The following is a 21,307-nucleotide window of genomic DNA, read 5'->3' as shown; positions in this document are numbered from 1 at the left end:
CCAAACATATATTATTTATACAGTGGTACCTCGGTTTACAAACATTCCTGTTTACGAACTATTCGGTTTACAAACTCCGCAAAACCAGAAGTAGTGTTCCAGTTTGCGAACTTTACCTCGGTTTACAAATAGAGGCTGAACGGTGGAAAGGCACCACCGGCGGGAAAGCATGCCTTGGTTTAAGAGCGGATTCGGTTTAAGAACGAACTTCCAGAATGGATGAAGTTCATAAACCGAGGCACCTATGTATAGCATAACCAATGTACAAAAATCAGTTGTGCAGAGAAGGTAGATTTCTTCCAATGTATGCATAACTAAAAGCACGACAACATTATATGATCTGATTAAATAAAATCAAGCCTTTGATAATGCAGTGCAGCCCCATACTCAAAATTCATAGAATTTTGAAGTGCAACCCACACACATCTACTCGGAAGTTACCCCTGAATGGGGCTTACTCTGAGGTAAGCAGATATAAGACTGCAGCCTAAATGGCATATCTAAGTGAAAGCAGTTTTCCTGTTGCACACGAGAAAGCACCAGAAGCACGCCATCCTCCAAGCACTACCCGAATCCCTACAGCCACCACCCGGCCCACACCTCACACTTACTTGATCTGCTTGGCATTTTTGTAACGGACAAAAATGACAATTGGGTAGATGTGAATGCTGTGGAGCCGCTCGATGGCATGAGGAGCAATGTCCAAGAGGCAGTGACAGTCCTGATAAAGAATAATCGATTAATGATATGTTCAAAGCATTTCACGTGCATTCACTCAGCAACCCTTACAAACAGCTATGCAAGGCAGCTCAGTATCATTAGCCCCCTTTTGCAGAGGGGGCTGGAGAATAACAGCTCACTTTAGACTATCAAGGAAATTCACAAGTGTCCCTGCAGCTTGCCTGCTCTGAGACAGTGCTCGAAACTCCCACTGTTCCAGGCGCATTTTGTGACACGTAATTTCATTATCGTGAGCACTTTCTGAGCTATGGGCACAGTACTGCACTTGAGATTTCAGATTAAAACTGCAGTGGAAGGAAAGGGGGACCCTTTTTCACTCTTCCCACTTCCAGCTACTGTCTGAAGACTGGAGAAGAGACCCTCTTAAGAATATTGGGGGGCGGGCAGGGGAAGGACTAGACCATGTCAAAAATGAACAGAATATTTCAGCTGCAGTTCATTCATTGTCAGCTTTGTATTCTTGTTATTAAAAAAGCGCACCTAGACATTCCGTTGCTGCGCCCGTAACCTGGGTTTAAGGTGCCATTTAGCTTCTAGCTTTCATATCTCTGTTTCTAGCACTGCTCTGAGACACCATTCTGGTTGCATTCCTATTCACGCTCTGTATTTCTGTACTTTTTGCTTCCCCCATGCGACTTCTCACTCTCTCGCTTGGCTATCCTTCAATTTCCACCCCTCCACCACCAACACCGTGTCCTCTATCTCTCTCTAACAGTTCCTGTACTATTTAAATATACCAACAGAAGGAGCCAAGAAGTGCAAACACCTGACTAATCACCGGCCTAATATTCTCAAACCTGCCTCTCCCCAAGCCGTCTTTCCTATCTGCCCAGTTAATGACGGAAGGGGAGCCTGCTGGACCAAAGGCCCAGCGCCTCACAGTGACCAGCCAGATGCCTTTGGGATGTCCAAATGCAGAACCTGAACACCATAGCAAATTTACTTAGGTCCAAGCTAGTTGTGATGGAGGCAAGCGGCATGTTCTTATTTAAACATATGTCTCCATTAGTGGGGTGGGCAGGGCATGCTTTTTTACCATGGAAGTTGTGCTCAGGTGAGCAGACCTGAAACTTCCAAATGGCCTAAAAGCACTTTTCTCATCAGCTTGGTTTACTGCCAGTAGCAGAGCTGGCCTGAGATAAAAGTTCCTGTAGCAATGGGACATGGAGAGAGGAGGTGGGGAGCTTGGATGGGTGCTCTTCCTGACAGAAGAAACAGAAACCTCCCACTCCTCACCTGAGATTAATATTCTACTGCCTTTTAATTGTATCTGTGGGAAGGGGGGTATTGGTTTGCTGTTTTGATTTATTTACTTGTTTTTATCCTGTATTTTATTCTGTGAACCACACTGAGATCTTACGATGAAGGGCAGCATGTAAATTGCATGCGAACAACAAATGGCTTTGAGGTTTATTACAATCCCACACTATGTAAGTGTTGTTAAATAATGATAATATTGGCTGCCATGTTGCCTCAAATTTGGCCCATGAAGTATAAGCTGAAGAACAGGGATAGAAAGTTCTTTATTTTGTCCAGTGTGCCATGGAAAGTTACCGCCATATGCTCTGGAAGTCAACAACACCTGAGGGTAGACTCAAACACAAGACTTGCTGGCTCACCTACTTAGTCACTTTCATCTAGGGATTACAGAATCAAAACAGCACATCAATCCAGTTTTTAAATATAAGAATGCAAACGTAATTGAGAAAGGGTCATATTTCTATCTCCTTGTGCGTTGCCTCTTCTCCAAAGAGTTCAGATAAGTTTTTGTGTGGTTCCAGACTGTCTCCCACTCAAGAAGCTGGCAGGCCCAAACTAGTTAAGCTACAGCAGAACTGTGGGTGGGTGTCTTTTTTAAGAGAAAAAAATATAACTGATGGTAAAGCTACCATAAAAAGAGAAAGAGAAAGAGAAAGAGAAAGAGAAAGAGAGAAGCACCTTCTCTGTTATCTCCTTTATTGAGGCAACAGTTGTCACATCGAAATGTCCACTCCTACGTTTATAATCTATGAATAAACAGTCTTTCACACCCCGCTCGATGGCTTGTTGAGAAGCTTTCATCACCTCTGTTTTGGAAGAACAAAAACAAAGATGGTTTATTCATTTCTACTTTCACAGGAAGATGGCGTTCGGATGCTTCAGACCCAAGTTTTCCTTTGCTCACATACAGTATATATATAAAGCACGTTAACATTTAAACCAGTTAAAAGCAATCATTTGGCCTTATGTCTACTGAAGGGCTTAAACGGATCATCAAGGAATATGCACTCACAGCTGCACATTCCCTACAATGAAATATTTGCACAAGCTAATACCATGATAATGTTTTCCTCCCCTTCTAGAATGGGGCAGGGTAGAGGGATGTTATATTACGGCAGAGAGAAAGCAGAGAAAATTGCGGGGGGGGGGGGGCAGCACTGTTGTCGTCTCTCCTGCCTCATTCAATGTAGGACCACACACAGAGTCTTGGAGAAAAGCAAGGAGGCTGTTGCAGCAGTTGCCCAGTTGGCTCTGTAGCATGACAACTGCTTCATAAACCTATGCTTTAATAAATCCAGGCTGGGGCAACTGTTTAATAAGTCCGTGCTGTCAAATGAGGATTTCCAGGCTGCATGCATAGCTGTCAGGAAGCGCTCTTCCCAAAGGAGCAAGCAGATAAAGAGTTTAATAAATTGCACAGGAGGGAAGGGAGACCGTGCTGCTAAACGCTGCACCATCACTTGGTACTTCTGCTTAACCAGGAGTGTGAAGCAGCACCTGTACCTTGGCTGATGTGGCTTGTATTTACTTTCCTTTTGAATTGAAAACAAGGTAATGGCGTTGTTCACAACTTATATTTAGCAATTTCCCACAGTTGAGTCTTTCTGGTCGGTGTCTTCCCTATACACACTAGAAAGAAACAAAATACGACTCTTGGATCAACTGCTCCGTCCCAAACCAGGGATCATTGTTTGTTTTCCTCTCAACAATACATAGCCCACACTTGTTCTTAGATTACTGATCCAAGTTTGTTGGGAGTGAAAAACAACAATAATCTCTGGTTCGGAGATAACACTAAACTGGGTATTGTGGTTTGTTTCCTCTGTGTGCTGTAGGGGAGAAGATGAATAGTACAGTAAGGAGAAGAAACTTAGAGGAAAGAGAGCAGAGGGAGAATTATAAGCTGAAGAGGGAGAGGAGGAAAGAATACCTGAGAATGCAGAGAAGCACAATGGCCAAATGGGCAAAGGAAAAGAGGTATTTTAGAAGGGAATTCTTGCCGATAGAGGATGTCTGTCACCTGAATTACCCATAACACCTAAGCAACTATTGTTTTTCTACTGCTCCCTCTGGAGACCAACTTTTGGTTACTAGAGGACCTTCAAGTGTTGGCATATTTACCTAGAGGACACCGGCAAAATTTTCCTGGAGACTCCTTGACTAGCATGTCCTTCACAGCATCAAGTAGTGGCCCTAGAATAAGCACAGGCCTGGGAGACGTGCAGTCCACTTTCTGGACTCGTTGATAAGCAAGGTTTACAGAATCTGGAGAGAAACAGAGAGTTGCTTACATGATCAGGAAAACAAATAAATAAAAGAATACAACAGCTCAAGGGCCCATGATAGTGAAGGTAAATGAGGTGTGGGACAGTCGCTGTCTGAAAATTGTGAATCTGAATTCTCTAACAATACAAAATCTGAATTGAAAAAACCAAAGCCCAAACAGGTAATACAGAAAAAGATATTGGGAACAGCTGGAGAAACTCCACGTTCTGTAGCTAATGATCCAAATCCATACTTCTTAGCTACTGTGAATAGCAGATTTATGGGGATATATGGAAATATACTTTAAGAAGGGTTATGGGACATACCAATCAGTCTTCTATGTAAAAGATTAAATGTGTGAGAGAAGAAGAAGAGTTTGGATTTGATATCCCGTTTTAGCACTACCTGAAGGAGTCTCAAAGCGGCTAACATTCTCCTTTCCCTTCCTCCCCCACAACAAACACTCTGTGAGGTGAGTGGGGCTGAGAGACTTCAGAGAAGTGTAACTAGCCCAAGGTCACCAGCAGCTGCATGTGGAGGATCGGAGACACGAACCCGGTTCCCCAGATTACGAGTCTGGCATTTGGGTAGCACCAAACAGCTTTGAACATGAAGCAGATATGGCAGGCTGACTCTCCCCCGTTCACCCTTGCCTCAACTCCTCTGTTTTGTTTTGTTCTGAAACCCAGTCATAGGCCCTCCTTTAAAGGTAAAGGTACCCCTGACCGTTAGGTCCAGTCGTGGACGACTCTGGGGTCGCACGCTCATCTCACTCTATAGGCCAAGGGAGCCGGTGTTTGTATGCAGACAGCTTCCAGGTCATGTGGCCAGCATCACTAAGCCGCTTCCGGCGAACCAGAGCAGCGCACGGAAATGCCATTTACCTTCCTGCTGGAGCGGTACCTATTTATCTACTTGCACTTGACATGCTTTCAAACTGCTAGGGGGCAGGAGCTGGGACCAAACAACAGGAGCTGACCCTGTTGCAGGGATTCGAACCACCGACCTTCTGATCGGCAAGCCCTAGGCTCTGTGGTTTAGACCACAGCACTACCCATGTCCCATGAAGGCCCTCCTTTACCAATATGCAAATAAACCTAGATAATTTTGTTGTGGGCTAAGCAAATTCAGTTAAGACACTTGCCATCCAAAAAAGGGATGGAGTCTGTGCTGATGGTGTCAAGTGCCAGCAGTTCCTTTCCATCTTTGGACCCGCTGCGTTTGTGCTTGTGCTTCCTCCTAAAGAACGACCTCCGAGCTGCTGCCGATGATGTCTTTGCAGAGCTGTTTTCATCTTTAGCTTCGGACATGCTGTGCCTCCTGTAGAACTCCTGCTCCATCCTGCAAAGAAATTGTGGGCTTAATCGGGCAAAATCTGAAATGCTCTTGAACAGAATACAGGTAGCAGTAAAACCAACGATGGATCTTGAGTCAGGCCTCACTATAGGGTCGTCTGTAGTTGACTTGAGGATGAAAGTTCGGTTCTGAGCTAAACCAAGCCGTGACTTACCACAATCGAACAAACATGAGGATTCCTGGGGTGAAGACTGTGGCCTCTGCACCCAACCTAGGCTTGTGGCATGTCTCACTATAGACAAACCATGAGCTGTAATTAAGACTCCCTGCTCATGGTTTGTCTGGAGGAAGCCAAACCATGAGCCCAACCTCAGATGCCCAACCTAAGTCAAATCATGAGCTTCTGTTCAGTGTGTGGTGGTCATCTAAGTGGGTAGGTATAGAAATTTTAAGCACAAAGTGAAGAATTAAAAAATAGTAAGAATAATGGAGTCCCATACAAATGAGGAGAGCAGGTATGGCCACACTAGAACCCCATGATTCTACAGTTCCAAGGTTTCTGCAGTTCCAAGGTTTCTACAAGGTTTCTACATTTTCCAAGGAGGGAAATGAAGTGAGAAGGTTGGTGAAATGCTATTGCAAAGAGGGAGAAAGAGAATGATATGATCAAGTAAAAGACCTGAGAGTGAGTGAAAACCAAAAAAAGTATAAGCTGGCAGCCAGAATGAGGGACATCCCCCTCCACCAATTGGCTGCATATACACCATGACATCAGGATCTTAGCTGAGGCAGCAGTGCCCAATTCTGCCCCTTGATCTTAATCTCCTTGATCTTTATTAAAAAGCAAGCATTAATTTGGTGGATTAAAGGGGAAAATTTGGTGTTCTCTTATGTTCCAACCCATGGACCAAAATTAAATATGGATGCCATCCATCCCTGTCTAAAAGTGCTGCAGCATGACGACAGGAAGCCACTTAGGCTGTCCCGGAATAAAAGCACAAAAACAAAGTCCTTTCCATTTTTAGGAAGTAGGCAACCATCGGCAGCACTAAAAATGACTTGACGGAATAGTTTCTTTAATTGAGAGTTATTAAAACATGCCACCTCTCTCAAGTAACTTTATTAGGAAACTTAATACCCCCTCCAGCATTAACTACAAAGCTTTGAAGAACGAAACACTTGGCTTTCGTTCATACTTCATCGTAACTGCCTCCTTTTAGCAATGAGGCAAACGCCATTTATATCTCAGAGATTTAATTACATGTATTTGCTGGGAATCTGTCCTCTTTCCAGCTTTTGGGCGTTTTCATCCAGCTGCCACGCCATCCAGCAGCCAAAGTTCCCCTGCGGCAGAGTGTCATCGACGTACAAAATGTCATCCTTCTTGAAGCTCAAGTCCTGCTCCACTTCTGCCATCCGGTCATAAAGTGCCCTGCAAAAAAAGAGAGATGAAGAGACCCTTTTTATTTTATTTGTTTTTATTTTTCTTTATTTTTTTGACAAAATAATAATCATAAATAAATAAGAATAAAAATGTGCACCCCACCACCGAGACCGTTCCATTGTAACTATCCAACCTTCCAAAATTTCAACACCTCTTGCAATGGTTTGACCCCTTTCCATTTTAACAGTACAAATTCTGCAAACACCCTCCATATCTCCTCAAATCATTTCTCCTGCATATTTCCTGTCTTACCTTAATGGCACGTGTTAATTTATCATTAATAGCAATATGCCTCATCTCTTTATACCATTCTTCCATTTTATATTCTGCTTGCCCCTTCTACTTCCTAGCTATAGTAATTTGTGCAGCTGTCAATAAATTTGTGAGCAAGTCCTTCATAGCTTGTAAACCTTCCACCCCATCATAAATTGATAATAATGCTATCTCTGGACTTTCAGCCAGCTTTAACCCAGTGATTTCTGTTATCTCCTTAAAAACCCTTTGGCAAAAAAATTGCACATATTTACGCTTTTTATTTTAACAATGCTTTATATAAGAGACTCCAAGGTGTGAACCAGGAACCTCCTGATTTGAGGCTGGGACTTTGCTGAGTTGAGCTCCTTAGGACTATGCATACTTGAGCCTCAGCGGTGTCCTCAGATTCAAGACAGAGAGGGCATGTCAGTTCTTGCAATTGGTAGGCAAGCAACGAGCCTGTGGAATGGCAAGGCCATATCACAAATCCTGGCGGGGCACTGAGGCTGAGAATTTTACTTTATTCAATAGTTTATATTATTAAATATACGTTATTTAATTGTGTGCCTAAATTACTTAAGGCTATTCAAGGAGTTCATGACTGAGATAAGCTTTGAACCAGAAAATTGCTGGCTCACTTATTTTTTTCTCTTTTTTAAGGAAGTGCTCCTTAACAGGGCTGTGGTGAGCCTAAGGCTCACTTCCCTAATCATAGGATATCCATCCTTCAGGTAATTAAGGGGAGATTATAAAATGCGTTGAAAAGGAAGTATGGAAACACCATAAATACAGTTTGCCTTATGGTGACTGAACTTTTGATGCCAATTTTGTAGGTGTGCTCTTGAGTTGTATTCATAAAAGTGGGATGCATGCTCGCTTTTGTTGACTATAGCATCAAGTGACAACTTTTATGTGCAAATAAACTGTTGCAGATTAAGTCACTGGAGACAGTGCTGTCCTGTTCCCTATACTCAGTTCAAACACAATGTACACAATGCTTTCAATGCAGCCCATTTACACGTTCATCTGCAAGCCATCAAGTGCTGAAAGTTCAAGAGATGCTCATATCTGTGTGAATTAGCCCACAGTTGTAGCAGATGAACAGTCTCCTAGTTTACCAATTGAACTTTTACATACCTGACATAGAATCCATCTCCGGGTAACTCTTTGATCTTGTTGAATTCTTCTATTCTGTACTGAGCTTTTATTCTAACGTTTTCACCTGGCTTGAGCATTTCAAGATAAGCTTCTTCGGCTGTTTTGTTCCGCATGTCAACAGATCCATACTGGGGGGGAGGAAGCAGAAGAAACAAAAACACTTGAAATCTCCAATCGGATGCACGTGTCCAACAAACCAAACAATGAAAAGGATGTTATGTGGGACTAGAAAGCCTGACTATGCCAAAAGAGGGGGAAAGGAAATACATTCACAGTGAATTAAGAACCCAGCGTCTTCGCTAATGGAAAAATGGGGAAATGGCAACCCAGTCCAATAATACAGCTGGGCAGAACAAGTTTTCAGAAACGTCATTCATTGGAGAATGTCTAGGCCCTATTTCATCCATGCATCACTGCTCTGAATCTTAAGCATCCTTGCTGGTCTCAGATGACATTCCACCTCAAATTTTGTACATTTCCCAACCGAGACCTAATAGATTTCCTGCTTATCTCAACCTTCCTCATCACACTTGAATATTTGAGGGCCAGACTACATATCAGATGTAGTTGTACGATTACTTTTCCTTATGGTATTTTATTTTTCCTCTCCAAAAGCACTAGCAGTATCCTGGAATCTCAAATGAAGGATCAGCTGGAGTGGTGGTGGCATGTGGGTGCATGAGAAGAGGAAGAAAACAAGGGATGAATTCCTCTTTCCTCGCTAACCATTTTTGTCCACGAAAAACAAACAAACCCAAGCTGCTTTCCCTTTCATGGGGGAAACTATGGATGTGTTTTGCATCCACAGATTCTGCAAGAGTTTGAACCACCAACCACCTTCCTTTTATATCTACTGCTTACCTCAAGTATCATGTCTCCAAGCACCAGCCCATCAGGTCCTTTGGCAGGGCTGTCATCTTCTACATCGGACACAAAAATACCATGTAGGTTTCCACCACAGATCTGGATTCCGAGTTCCACTTGGGACTTCTTAATGGTAACTGTTCTAGGTTCAGGTGTCCTCTTGCTGGTGTCTACAGAATTCCTTTCAATGGCAAGAGACAAAGAAAAGACACCCAAGGCCTGTTTGACAAGCTGATTCTCATCAGGTCCTGCTCCTCCGAACCCTCAGCTCCAGCCAGCCCTTAACCCCTGTTCCCTTGCTATCTCTCAGCTCTCAGCAAGAGAGGCCCCAAAGATGTCCCAGCTGCCCCCATTTGAGTTCGCTGTGGCATTATTTGGCAGGAAGGAATCAACTCCTTTCCACCATGCAGGGCTTTTTTCCCCAGCCAGAACTCAGTACCAGCACCTCTCAGGTGGGCACCGTTGCCATTATAAAAGAAGAATGGAGGCATTCATGGTGAGTTCCAGCACCTGTTTTTCTAGAAAAATAGCACTGCCACCATGGATCCAGATTCAGTGTTCCTCTTGGGAACTCCCACTCCCTCGTGCTGAATTGCTTGGCCCCGGAGAAGGGCAATGTGAGGACCAAGCTCCTTGTAGAAGTGGAGCCCTTGCTTTCAAATTTGGCACTCAGCTTTCAACCCTACTCCCCTTGAGTAAGTCTAGAAGACAGAGCAGCTGCCCAACCCCAAAGATGCAGAGAAAGAGAAAGAGAAAGGGAGAATCTTCATGAAGTGAAATGAGGAAGCAGGTTACCTGATTGAATTGCGGGGACTGGTGGTTGGGGTGGTCTGCTTGGATGGAGGCGTCATGGTCCCTTCATCCTGTTCGCTCACAGTATCAATTATGGAATGGCTGTCAGGGGTTGCAGCTCCGCTGCCTTGTGGAGTGGAATGGCTGCTCACGGGTTCTAGCCGGGAGCTCAAGTTAGCAGAAGGAAGAAGAAGAATACCACAAAAATTAAAAGCTGATCAACTGCATTATATCTAAACAGTTTCAGATATTTAGATATTTAAATGGGTGCTTAGATTTTCATCCACAACCTGCTCCAAAAGCTTAAGGATGACTGCCCCTGCTGCCTATAGAATATAGATCTATCCTGGTCCTGGCTAGCAGCTGAAGTGACTGGCATCTTGATTATTCTGGGATCAGCTGTTCTCCCCCAGCAGACAAAAGCAGCCGGTCCCAGAGTGAGCAAGGCACAACTGCAGTAGCCTGGACTAGGAAGGGTTGGTTGGTGTAGATGGCAGCAGCTCTGTAGAATGTACTGGGTGCTGGCGGGATGGAATCTGCTCCTGTGAACTGGATTCCAAAACAGGTGAGAGGTACCTAAAAATACATGTCATTCCTGTGTAACATATAAATTTGCTGTCAAGAATCCCGTCCCCCCGCACACCCTTTCACTGCTTCAGACAAGTGTTGTGATTGGCTCTTGGTTTCGACACCCAATAAGGAGGTTCAGCCTGGGGTTCAGTTACAGAAAGGTAGCCGTGTTGGTCTGCCATACTCAAAACAAACAAACAAACAAATTTCTTTCCAGTAGCACCTTAAAGACCAACTAAGTTAGTTCTTGGTATGAGCTTTCGTGTGCATGCACACTTCTTCAGATACACTTGAGACAGAAGTTGCCAGATCCCTCTATATAGTGAGAAGGTGGGGAGGGGTATTACTCAGAAGGGTGGTGGGAATGGGTGATTGGCAGATAGCTGTGATGAGCCTGTTGACGACTCTTAACGACTGCAATAGGTCTTACAGGAAAAAGCAAGGGGTGAGGTGAGAAGGTGAAAAATAGCTTTGTCATTTATAATGAGATAAGAATCCAATGTCTTTGTTCAGACCAGGTCTCTCCATGGTTTTAAGTTTGGTAATGAGTTGCAATTCAGCAGCTTCTCTTTCCAGTCTATTTCTGAAATTCCTTTGTAGTAAAACAGCTACTTTGAGATCTTGTATAGAATGTCCTGGGAGATTGAAGTGTTCTCCTACTGGTTTCTCTGTCTTGTGATTCTTGATGTCCGATTTATGTCCGTTTATTCTTTGGCGTAAGGTTTGGCCTGTTTGTCCAATATAGAGAGCTGAAGGACACTGTTGGCATTTGATGGCATATACAATGTTAGACGATGAGCAATTAAATAGTCCCGAGATGGTATGTGTGATGTTGTTGGGGCCAGTAATGGTGTTGTCCGGGTGTATGTGGCAGCAAAGTTGGCATCTGGGTTTATTGCAGGCTCTGGTGCCAGTGTCCGTGTTACGTCTGGTTGTAGTATTATTGTGGGTTAGGAGTTGTTTAAGGTTGGGTGGCTGTCTGTAGGCAATGAAAGGTCTTCCTCCCAGAGCTTGAGAAAGAGAACTATCATTGTCCAGGAGAGGTTGTAGATCTCTGATGATGCGTTGTACTGTTTTAACTTGGGAGCTGTATGTGATGACTAGAGGTGTTCTGTTATTTTCTTTTTTGGGTCTGTCTTGCAGCAAGTTCTCTCTGGGTATCTGTCTGGCTCTGTTGATCTGTTGTCTAACTTCATCTGCTGGGTATTTTAGTTCCAAAAAGGTTTGCTGTAGATCTCTTAGGTGAGAGTCTCTGTCTGTAGAATTGGAACAGATACGGCTGTAACGTAGTGCCTGGCTATATACAATGGACTGTTTGGTATGTTTGGGATGGTAGCTAGAGGCATGTAGATATGTTTGTCGGTCAGTTGGTTTACGGTATAAGGTGGTGTCTATGCGTCCATCCTGTATTTTTATAGTAGTGTCCAAAAAATGTATTTCTTGCATGGATTGATTCATTGTTAGGTTGATTGTGGGGTGAAAATCATTGAATTTCTGGTGGAAGGTGTCTAGGGTCTGTTGACCATGTGTCCAGATGATAAAAATATCGTCAATGTATCGCAGGTACAAGAGAGGTTTGAGTGGGTAGGAGTTTAGGAAACGTTGTTCTAAATCTGCCATGAAGATGTTGGCATACTGTGGGGCCATGCGGGTGCCCATTGCTGTGCCGCTGATCTGAAGGAACAGGTCATCACCGAATTTGAAGTTGTTGTGGGTAAGGACAAATTGGCAGAGTTTGGTGGCAAAGTCCGCTGTGGTTTTATCTGAAATGGTGTTCCTTATAGCTTGTAAACCATCGTTGTGTGGGATGTTGGTATACAGAGATTCCACATCCATAGTAGCTAGTATAGTATTGTTGGGAAGATTATTTAAAGATTGTATTTTCCTCAGAAAATCTGTGGTGTCACGTACATAGCTGGGAGCACTGATGGCATATGGTTTCAGAACAGAGTCCATATAACCGGAGACACCTACTGTAATAGTGCCAATACCTGAAATGATGGGGCGTCCTGGATGACAAAGCTATTTTTCACCTTCTCACCTCACCCCTTGCTTTTTCCTGTAAGACCTATTGCAGTCGTTAAGAGTCGTCAACAGGCTCATCACAGCTATCTGCCAATCACCCATTCCCACCACCCTTCTGAGTAATACCCCTCCCCACCTTCTCACTATATAGAGGGATCTGGCAACTTCTGTCTCAAGTGTATCTGAAGAAGTGTGCATGCACACGAAAGCTCATACCAAGAACTAACTTAGTTGGTCTTTAAGGTGCTACTGGAAAGAAATTTGTTTGTTTGTTTGTTTTCAGCCTGGGGTTGTTGACATGGAAAACAATATGCACTCTTCCCACCAGTCGTCCTCAGGGAGAATATGTATTTCACAGTGGTTCAATTCAAACATCATAGCAAACCACAACTAAGGAAGCTTAACAATTACAGCTATCTGCCAGCCTCCAGATGCCTGATCCGAGAAAGCAAAAACTATCAGTTCACACAGCGTAGGCCATCCTGGATAAGGGCTAACCAATCTTACCTTGATCTTGAGTGATTGCCAAGTTGGAACATGTGTAGGTTGTATTGTGCTAGAATAGTTATGGTGTCACACTGCTGTCCGATGATGAGCCGCGCTTGCTGTTCTGTAGCATTCCGCAGATTTATTCCATTAAACTGTGGGAGGAGAAGGAGGAAGACACATGAATTCAGCAGCACATTCCTGCTGATGAAATAAGTATAGATCTCCCCATTTAACTTCATATTGCTTTTTGAAATTTGACCCCCCCCGATTTATTGGATCTGTAGTGCAAGATATTTGTCGAGTTCAAGTGAGGGTGGATAGGAATGCCATTATTGATTCTATATTATTTAATTACCACTTTGAAGAAAAAATCAATGGCATCATAAAATCTTGACAATTTGACCTGACTGCTCTGTAAGTGGATAACTTACTGACCTACTTAAGTACAGAAAGCTTTTCCTAAATAGTATTTTTTTTAAATAAAAAGCCAGCTTTTTACATAAGAAACATTTTAAACACACATACAATGAAGTAAATGCATTTCAAATTTGATTAACATTTTTCTGAGGCTGGTGGGATACCAAAGACTAATTAACCTTTAAATTTTAAGTAAATTCAAGGGTGCGTGGAAACACAAGCCTTGTGGGCACTCCCTCTGATCCAAATAGGTGCTATTTGAACATTTGTCCAGGCCGAAAAGTTTGATCCAGTAGCCAGCAATGAACATTTGGAAGATGAATAGGTGAGTGAAAGAGGATGAGCACTACTGATGACAATTTGACTGGCTTTGTTTCCTCCTATTGGATTACGTCAATATGAGTAACAACTTTGTGGGACCCCCATGCTCTTCTTTTAGGCATCCAAGACAGCAATGTTGTGAAATTTGATTGTAAACATGCCAAACAACTTAGCAAGGGGGTAAGTCAAAAGAAGCTGCCACCCCATCTTTTAGAATTCTCACATTACAGCTTAATTCAAAAGTGCAATGTGTGAATGTGGCAACGCATATTTCTAAATGTGTGTTAACATGCAGGAATACTCATTGGGGACCCAGAGCAGGTTGCTGCTCCTCCAATGGGCGATACAGACCCAAATCCCTGTTTGGTTCATTTCCTGTGTTTGTAGGTGGCAATTTCAGGCTACTGTAGAAATAGCAACACACTAAGTACATTGTGATATCCATTCTGTTTATGAAAACAAGTTGATCCGCAAATAAAATTGGCAATTTGTAAATGCCGGCATCTAAACCATTTGGAGCAAGCTGCCCCTGGTGTAAAAATAGCAGCATTGGTCAGCTTACAAAGGTCAGAAAACCTTTACCTCCAGTAACTGGTCACCATATTCAAGGCCAGCCTGATGGGCAATGCTGCCACCAGTCACTTTAGAGACAAAGATCCCACCATTTTCACCACATACGATGGAGATTCCTAGTGGCTCTGAGCCCTTCTGGACTTTGACATGCCGCGGTTCTTCCATATAAGGCCTTTGGGAGGAAATGAGAAGGAGGAACCATCAAACCATGGACACCCCAAACAAAACGGAACGAATTATGCAAAAGACATGCACTACTCATTCCCACCCTAACCCTTAAAAGCAGAAGACCACCTTAAAAACAGAAATGCTGCAAGAAGCAGCATTGTCTTAACACCATCATGCAATGTATGGTGGCCAAATCAATTAAAACGAACATTTTAAATGCATTTAGAGAGAAGAACAAAAAGGGAGGGAAGAAAATTATAACACAAGAAGTAGAAATTAAATGATGAGTTTGAAACAAAACACACCTTTATCCATATTATATATAGGTAAGCGAACATATATAATATGCATTTTAGAAAATGTTTTAGAAGGAACCTTACGCCAATTTACAAAGAAATGTGAGATCCTTAAGAGGCAACAAACATAAATATAACATGGTAAGGCAAGAGCAAGGAAAGCACAATACCAATATTTAATATTTGTATGCAGGGAACACAACATTAGTCAATGAAAATTAAGCAGCTGTAAAAAAATCAAACCATTAAAAATGGTCAAGCCATTAAAAATGGCAGCTTGCATGGTAGGATTGCAATTACCATGCAATTTTTCCTTTGGGGGGAATTATCCAAACATGTAAATAGCACAGGGAAGGTGCGCAAATACTGCTTGAGAAGGACAACCTTTATATCAAGCCAACCTCAAACTCCTTAGTGAACAGAACCTTGGCCTAGGAGCCACAGGGATTCTCAGAAAAGACCTATTACGGAACAAATATCTGAAAGATGCAGAGGGGTGCAGAAAGGAAGAGAAGAAGAAACACTTAGAAAGAGAGATAGTAACAACAGAGACTAAATTGAGACCAGAAATCAAGCCCCATGAAAAGTGCAAGTCAAGCCTTGGTACCAATTTCCTACCAAACGCAGCTCAACCCTGGTTCGTGTCAACTGTTTGACTGACAACTCCTAGTGGCTGTGATGCATGCACCATTCACCTGCATATGGCACCAAGGCCGCCAACCTCTTGACTTTGGGTAGTTTCAGGCATGCAAAACCCTGGGCTAAACTTCCACTATTGGTAGGGAAGGAAGCCGCAGCTTTCTCAGCCATCTTGCTGTTTGCACAGGGAAGTATCCGCTCAGTGGGTGGTTGGGTGACAGCTCCCAGCTCCCAGCAAACTGTTTGGCTTTTTACTCCAATTCCCCCCTCTCCCCAAGGTGCAAGATTAACCACAGACTCTTGATATCAGCTCTAAGGCACTTGTACTCTTGTGGGTACTCTTGTACGAAGAATAAACATATTGAATAGAGTACATGATACATTTCTATTAAACACATGCATGAGCTGCCCACGCCAGAGAAGCCAGACCTGGCCTGGTTTCTGGGCAAAACAGTCTTTGCATAGGTGCTTCTTTGGAAAACAAAATGAAAAAAGAGGGGTGTGCTTTATGAACGTTATTTCCAAAGTATTGTTTTTGTGAGAGTAGCAGACAGGGCTGTAGTGAATAATAATAATAATAATAATAATAATAATAATAATAATAATAATACTCTTATGACCGGAGATAGAAGCCTCTGCTAGTCAGTTGGCCTGCATGTGAGTCCACTGGCAGCCCCAAGCGCTCTAACATCATGTACGACCCAGCCCTTGGTATATACGGCATCTTCCTCCAATATTATTGGGGGGTTGGAGAGCTGGGGAAGACCACCAGCCAACCCATTCACAGATTAATGAATATGCTCCAAAAATCCACCAATCTGTAAGCTACTTCTGTCCCTCCATGCACCTTTCAATGCTTTGAACGGGAGCTTCACAGATTTGGTCATGTATAGAAAGGGACACCACTGCCTTTGCTCAGTGTGATGACAGGAGAGTCTCTGTGATTGCGAATTTTGTCATGAATCTTTTTGTAAGAATCTTTCATATTCCCTGGAAAAGCTTTGCTCAGATGCAGTCAGCTCCTTTGGGAGTTCGTGAAACTGCCATGAGTTTACATAGCACCTGCTTAACCTTAAGTACAGAGGGGGGGTTAATACTCAGCAAAACACTGACATCTTATCATACTTATCCCTCAAGCAGAAAAGATGGGGCAGATCAGAGTTGCCAGACCTTTCTGTTTCATGTGTCACAGAAAGGGGTGTCATCGCGGTTCAGATTGTACTACTGCCTTTCACCCTTCTGCTACCCAGAAATTGTTTTATTTGCAATGGATTATGCATGGATCACTGGTCACCCTTCCTTTGACCGCAATAAAGTCAGGAATGCCCTGGTCGCGGTCCTTTCTTTTCTACAGCGCAAGAGTGAAGCTTCTTCACATGCTGTTCAACCCTGCAAGAATTAAAGATCGCACACACATATGTCTTCATTTAGACACATGTACCGCATTTTTCGCTCCATAAGACGCACCAGACCATAAGGCGCACCTAGTTTTTGGAGGAGGAAAACAAGAAAAAAATATTCTGAATCCCAGAAGCCAGAACAGCAAGCGGGATCGCTGCGCAGCGAAAGCAGCAATCCCTCTTGCTGTTCTGGCTTCTGGGATAGCTGCGCAGCCTGCATTCGCTCCATAAGACGCACACACATTTCCCCTTACTTTTTAGGAGGGGAAAAGTGAGTCTTATAGAGCAAAAAATACGGTAATTCTCTCTCTTCTTTCCATTTAGGCGCATGCCTTGGCTCATCATACTGGCCATAAGCTGTTAAGTGAAAAGATCCCCAAAATGGAACAGTCAATCCAAGAGCAATCATGAAGCAAACCCATGTAAGCTGTTAACGCATTCCTTGTTGTGTTTGCTGCCAGAAGGGGGGCATCTATGTGACCTGGCACCTGTAACTTTTCGGGGAGGGACTGCTCTCTGGAACATTGGTCCTCAACAACTGGGCCACCCTAATGTGGGCTGCACCAGGGGTCCAACCCACACCTTTGCCGCTTTTCTCCATTTTTTAAGAAAAAAGAATGCAAAGCAGAAAGATAGTGGGCACAAGGACAGCCAGGGGACATGGAAGAGAGGAGCAGAAAGGTAGCATAGGTAGTAGGGACTGGGATGGGGTGGGGTGGGGTGGGGGACAATCAGTCAAATTTTGCAGATTGGGGTCAAAGGCAAGTCCCAGATTGAGAAAGGGCTGAAGGCTACTGGTCTAGAAGGCTGCAGTTTCTGTTCTTATCACATTTCCCCCCTTTCTCTAGCTATTCCCCCCCCCCCCATTTACACATTTAACCACTATTTTAACTAGCCCTGCCTAAGACATTTACAGAATAACTTACTTGTCTTTTCGACGTTGCCCTACAGACACTGGGCTCACCGAGATCCTGGGCAGGGTGGAAAGCGAGTTCTGCGACTGGCTACTGGCGAAGGATGAGGTCTCCAGGTTAAGCGGCGACTGCGGTGGGGTTACCAGGCTGGGGCTGCTACATTCGGAATGAGACAGTGAACCTGTATAGAACAGCACAGGAGCAGCCATGGCAGTTGGATGCGTTGCAAAAGTTATCGGGGAAGTCACACCGTCACTTTACATTGGCTTCCAAGTGTTTTTAATAGTGGGCTTCCAAGAAGAACAACACATAATGTTAAATTATGTACACTATTTAAAGACTACCCCACCACTAGGATATGATGGGAAATGGGGAAAATTTATAACTTATCTTAAATACCATTGTAAACAGTTAATAGGATTGGAATACCACTTGTAGTTTAAAGGTGAATTTGGGCACAATGGAGAGGTAAAAGATTTGGATTATCATAAAAGATGCAGGAGGAAACGATTAACAATAGGACCCACAAAGGGGAGGAGGGAAGTCCAGGAGATTCTCTGAAATCTTGTTTCTATGTTGTATGTTGGATATGTGTAAAATTATAATCGGAAAAACCAAATAAATAAATTAAAAATAAAATAATAAATGCTCTAATGAATTTTTTTGGGGTTTTTCATACTAACACTGAGAGGTTGAGGGGGTAGAAAGAACATTTTTAATATGCATGCACTAGAAATATGGGATGGGAGTCATGTCCTTGCTCAAAACTTGGATTTCCCAATGTTCACCGTGGTAACCTCAAATTCCCCCTTGAGCCCCCCTTCCTAACCCTCTCAATTAAAAAATAAATAAATCAGGGTCTTGTTTGTTTTGTTTTTTTTTAATTTGGGGGTCGCCTCTCTTTGCCCCTGTGTTGTATCTGTGAAAGGAGCGTGCATGGGTGTTTTACCTGGTGCTTCGGGGAGGAGGCTATTCTCATCCCATTACTGTGTTTTTCTTCTACAAAATGGCTGTGTTGTGGTACCCATGCCAGTTTCTTAGATTTCCAAATGTGACCCCGGGGGGGCCACCAAAGGTGGGAGGGTTCCCTGCTATAAACACTGACAAAAATCTACTAGCTGGAACGCAGAACTCTTCATTCATGCAGTAATTCCCAAGAAAGAAATGATATAAATAAATAAATTACCCCTATCAGAGCCAATGACGGACCTCGGGTACCTTGGCGTCCATGGTATTTTTATTCGTTCTGTCCTATATTGCAAGTTGCTGGAAGAACCTACTTTAAAGGAAAAAGGAAAAAGAGTCAGGATTAAGAAGAAAGAAGAGAGAAACTCCTTTAGGCCCTGAATTCCACAAGAGATATGCAAGATTTCTGCTGTAGCAATATAAAGTGGTCCTCTGGAACAAGCTTTATTATTTCAGAGAAAAATCTTAACTACATCCTCTGGTAGTTAAATGGAGATATATCAGTCACGTGGGGGAACATCTTTTTTTTAAAAAATACAAAACCAAAATGAATGTATGGGTAAGGAATGGGGCACCATTGTCCCCTCCCTGCTATCCTTCTCCCAAATACTTTCCTCCTCAGCTGAGCTCAGATATTGGAACTGTGCTCAGCTGGGAGAAAAACATTTGAAGAAAGGGTTCTGCACACAGGCATAGGCAAACTCAGCCCTCCAGATGTTTTGGGACTACAACTCCCATCATCCCTAGCTAACAGGACCAGTGGTCAGGAATGATGCGAGTTGTAGTCCCAAACCATCTGGAGGGCTGAATTTGTCCCTGCTTGCCTTACAGCCTTTTTGTTCTTAAAAACAGGACCCTTCCCACCCCTGTATTATCGAGAAACTGCTGTCTTTAGCTACAAACACACACCACTCATTCTTCAAGGGCCTATGGAGGCTCACATCTTTCTCAGTATGAAGAATGCAATTGGGACAAACCAAAGAAAGTCATCGCCAACTCCCTCAAGCACAATTAAAGAGACATTGCTCTGTTCTAGCTTTTGTAATTCTAGACAAGGATGTAAACTCACTCAGACAAGGAATCATGTGCAGCGGGCTTGTAATATGACATGGGTAGTGCATGGGGCCTGACACAGACCTTACAAGGGCTGCACAAACCCAATGATTCACTCCTGTGTCTCATAGGAGGTTGGTACATGAACTAACTTGGGAGAATTCTAGAAATCGACATGGCAGCACTGCAGCAGCATTCCTGGAAGTTTTAATGGACTGTCTCTGAGTGGCCAAAGACAGAGAACAGAGTCTGAATCTTGCAGCAACAGCTAGAGAGAAAGCTGAATATTTTTTCCTCAATTGCACAGACTTAGGAAGGAAAGAAATGGCCTGCATTGCCCAATCCGAAATGCCACTTACCAAGTCTTGCGCTAGAAGGCAGTGAATTTGAACCATGCGATGACCTTGTGCGTGAGTTGTCAGAACACTCACTAGAGTGCTTGTGACTCAGGTCCAAACTCAGACGGCCCTGGTGTTGAGCACTACAACACATAGAAAAGCTGGGTGTTACTGGTTCAGAATCAACAATCACCCACTATGTGTGGTTAAGACACAATCCTGACATATGAAAGTGATCAGAACACAACAGCAGAATGGAGACGATTCACCAATTTGCTTGTGGGGAAATAAATGGAAACAAAATGGTGGCCTTCATGTACCATTTGGTTGGATATAATAATAATAGTAATTTATTATTTATACCCTGTCTATCTGGCTGGGTTTCCCCAGCTACTGTGGGCGACTCCCAACAGAATATTAAAAACACGATAAAAGATCAAACATTAAAAACTTCCTGATACAGGGTTGCCTTCAGATGTCTTCTAAAAGTCAGATTTCCTTGACATCTAATGGGAGGGCGTTCCATAGAGCGGGCACCACTACCAAGAAGGCCCTATGCCTGGTTCCCTGTAACCTCACTTCTTGCAGGGAGGGAACTGCCAGAAGACCCTCAAAGCTGGACCTTAAGCTGGGGGTGGAGACGCTCCTTCAGGTATACTGGGCCGAGGCTGTTTAGGGCTTTAAAGGTCAGCACCAACACTTTGAATTGTGCTCAAACACTGCTGAAAGCAGAACAGAAAAACAGCTAGACTTTCAGTCAGATCCAGCAAGCTTCTTTTTTTCCTTTTTTCCTTTTTTTTACATACCTGGGATGCATATGCTGATAACAATATTGGCTGGCAACAGAAGGGCAATTGCTGGTGTTAACTCTATGGCTCCAAGCAGTGTAAACAGGATTTCTCATAACAGCTGTTACTGCAGGACATGGTGCAATGTTTCGTGGTACCGTACCTATAGGTTATGGAACAATACATTAATTAAGTGCTGAAGGTTCCTTCAACAACAAGAAAAAATGCATCCCGTAACAGCATAAATGATAGCACCTCTGCTTACCAAGGATTCA

The 21,307-nt window shown here is 43.3% G+C and overlaps 1 protein-coding gene across 17 annotated transcripts in view; it reads right to left on the bottom strand.

Annotated features, from left to right (window-relative positions):
- LOC310762898 (disks large homolog 5-like) overlaps positions 1-21,307 on the bottom strand; it is a 124,284-nt gene that overhangs the window by 26,679 nt on the left and 76,298 nt on the right. For 8 of the 17 annotated variants that reach the window (XM_083614541.1, XM_083614551.1, XM_083614546.1 and 5 more), the window contains 15 exons: positions 21,051-21,195; positions 20,266-20,387; positions 19,074-19,166; positions 17,900-18,068; positions 15,336-15,413; positions 14,480-14,642; positions 13,178-13,311; positions 10,079-10,243; positions 9,281-9,464; positions 8,399-8,547; positions 6,824-6,994; positions 5,411-5,607; positions 4,123-4,266; positions 2,680-2,807; positions 612-721 (listed from right to left, as the gene is read on the bottom strand). In XM_083614541.1, the coding sequence (XP_083470667.1) occupies positions 612-721; positions 2,680-2,807; positions 4,123-4,266; positions 5,411-5,607; positions 6,824-6,994; positions 8,399-8,547; positions 9,281-9,464; positions 10,079-10,243; positions 13,178-13,311; positions 14,480-14,642; positions 15,336-15,413; positions 17,900-18,068; positions 19,074-19,166; positions 20,266-20,387; positions 21,051-21,195 (2,152 nt within the window). The remainder of the gene's footprint in view (positions 1-611; positions 722-2,679; positions 2,808-4,122; positions 4,267-5,410; positions 5,608-6,823; positions 6,995-8,398; positions 8,548-9,280; positions 9,465-10,078; positions 10,244-13,177; positions 13,312-14,479; positions 14,643-15,335; positions 15,414-17,899; positions 18,069-19,073; positions 19,167-20,265; positions 20,388-21,050; positions 21,196-21,307) is intronic. The other 9 variants (XM_083614553.1, XM_083614555.1, XM_083614549.1 and 6 more) reach the window with 4 other exon arrangements.

Source organism: Podarcis filfolensis, assembly GCF_964270895.1.
Source record: "Podarcis filfolensis genome assembly, chromosome: 5".
Taxonomy (NCBI): Eukaryota; Metazoa; Chordata; class Lepidosauria; order Squamata; family Lacertidae; genus Podarcis; species Podarcis filfolensis.
The sequence above is the reverse complement of the archived record's forward strand: the minus strand, read 5'-3'. Positions and strand labels throughout refer to the sequence as shown.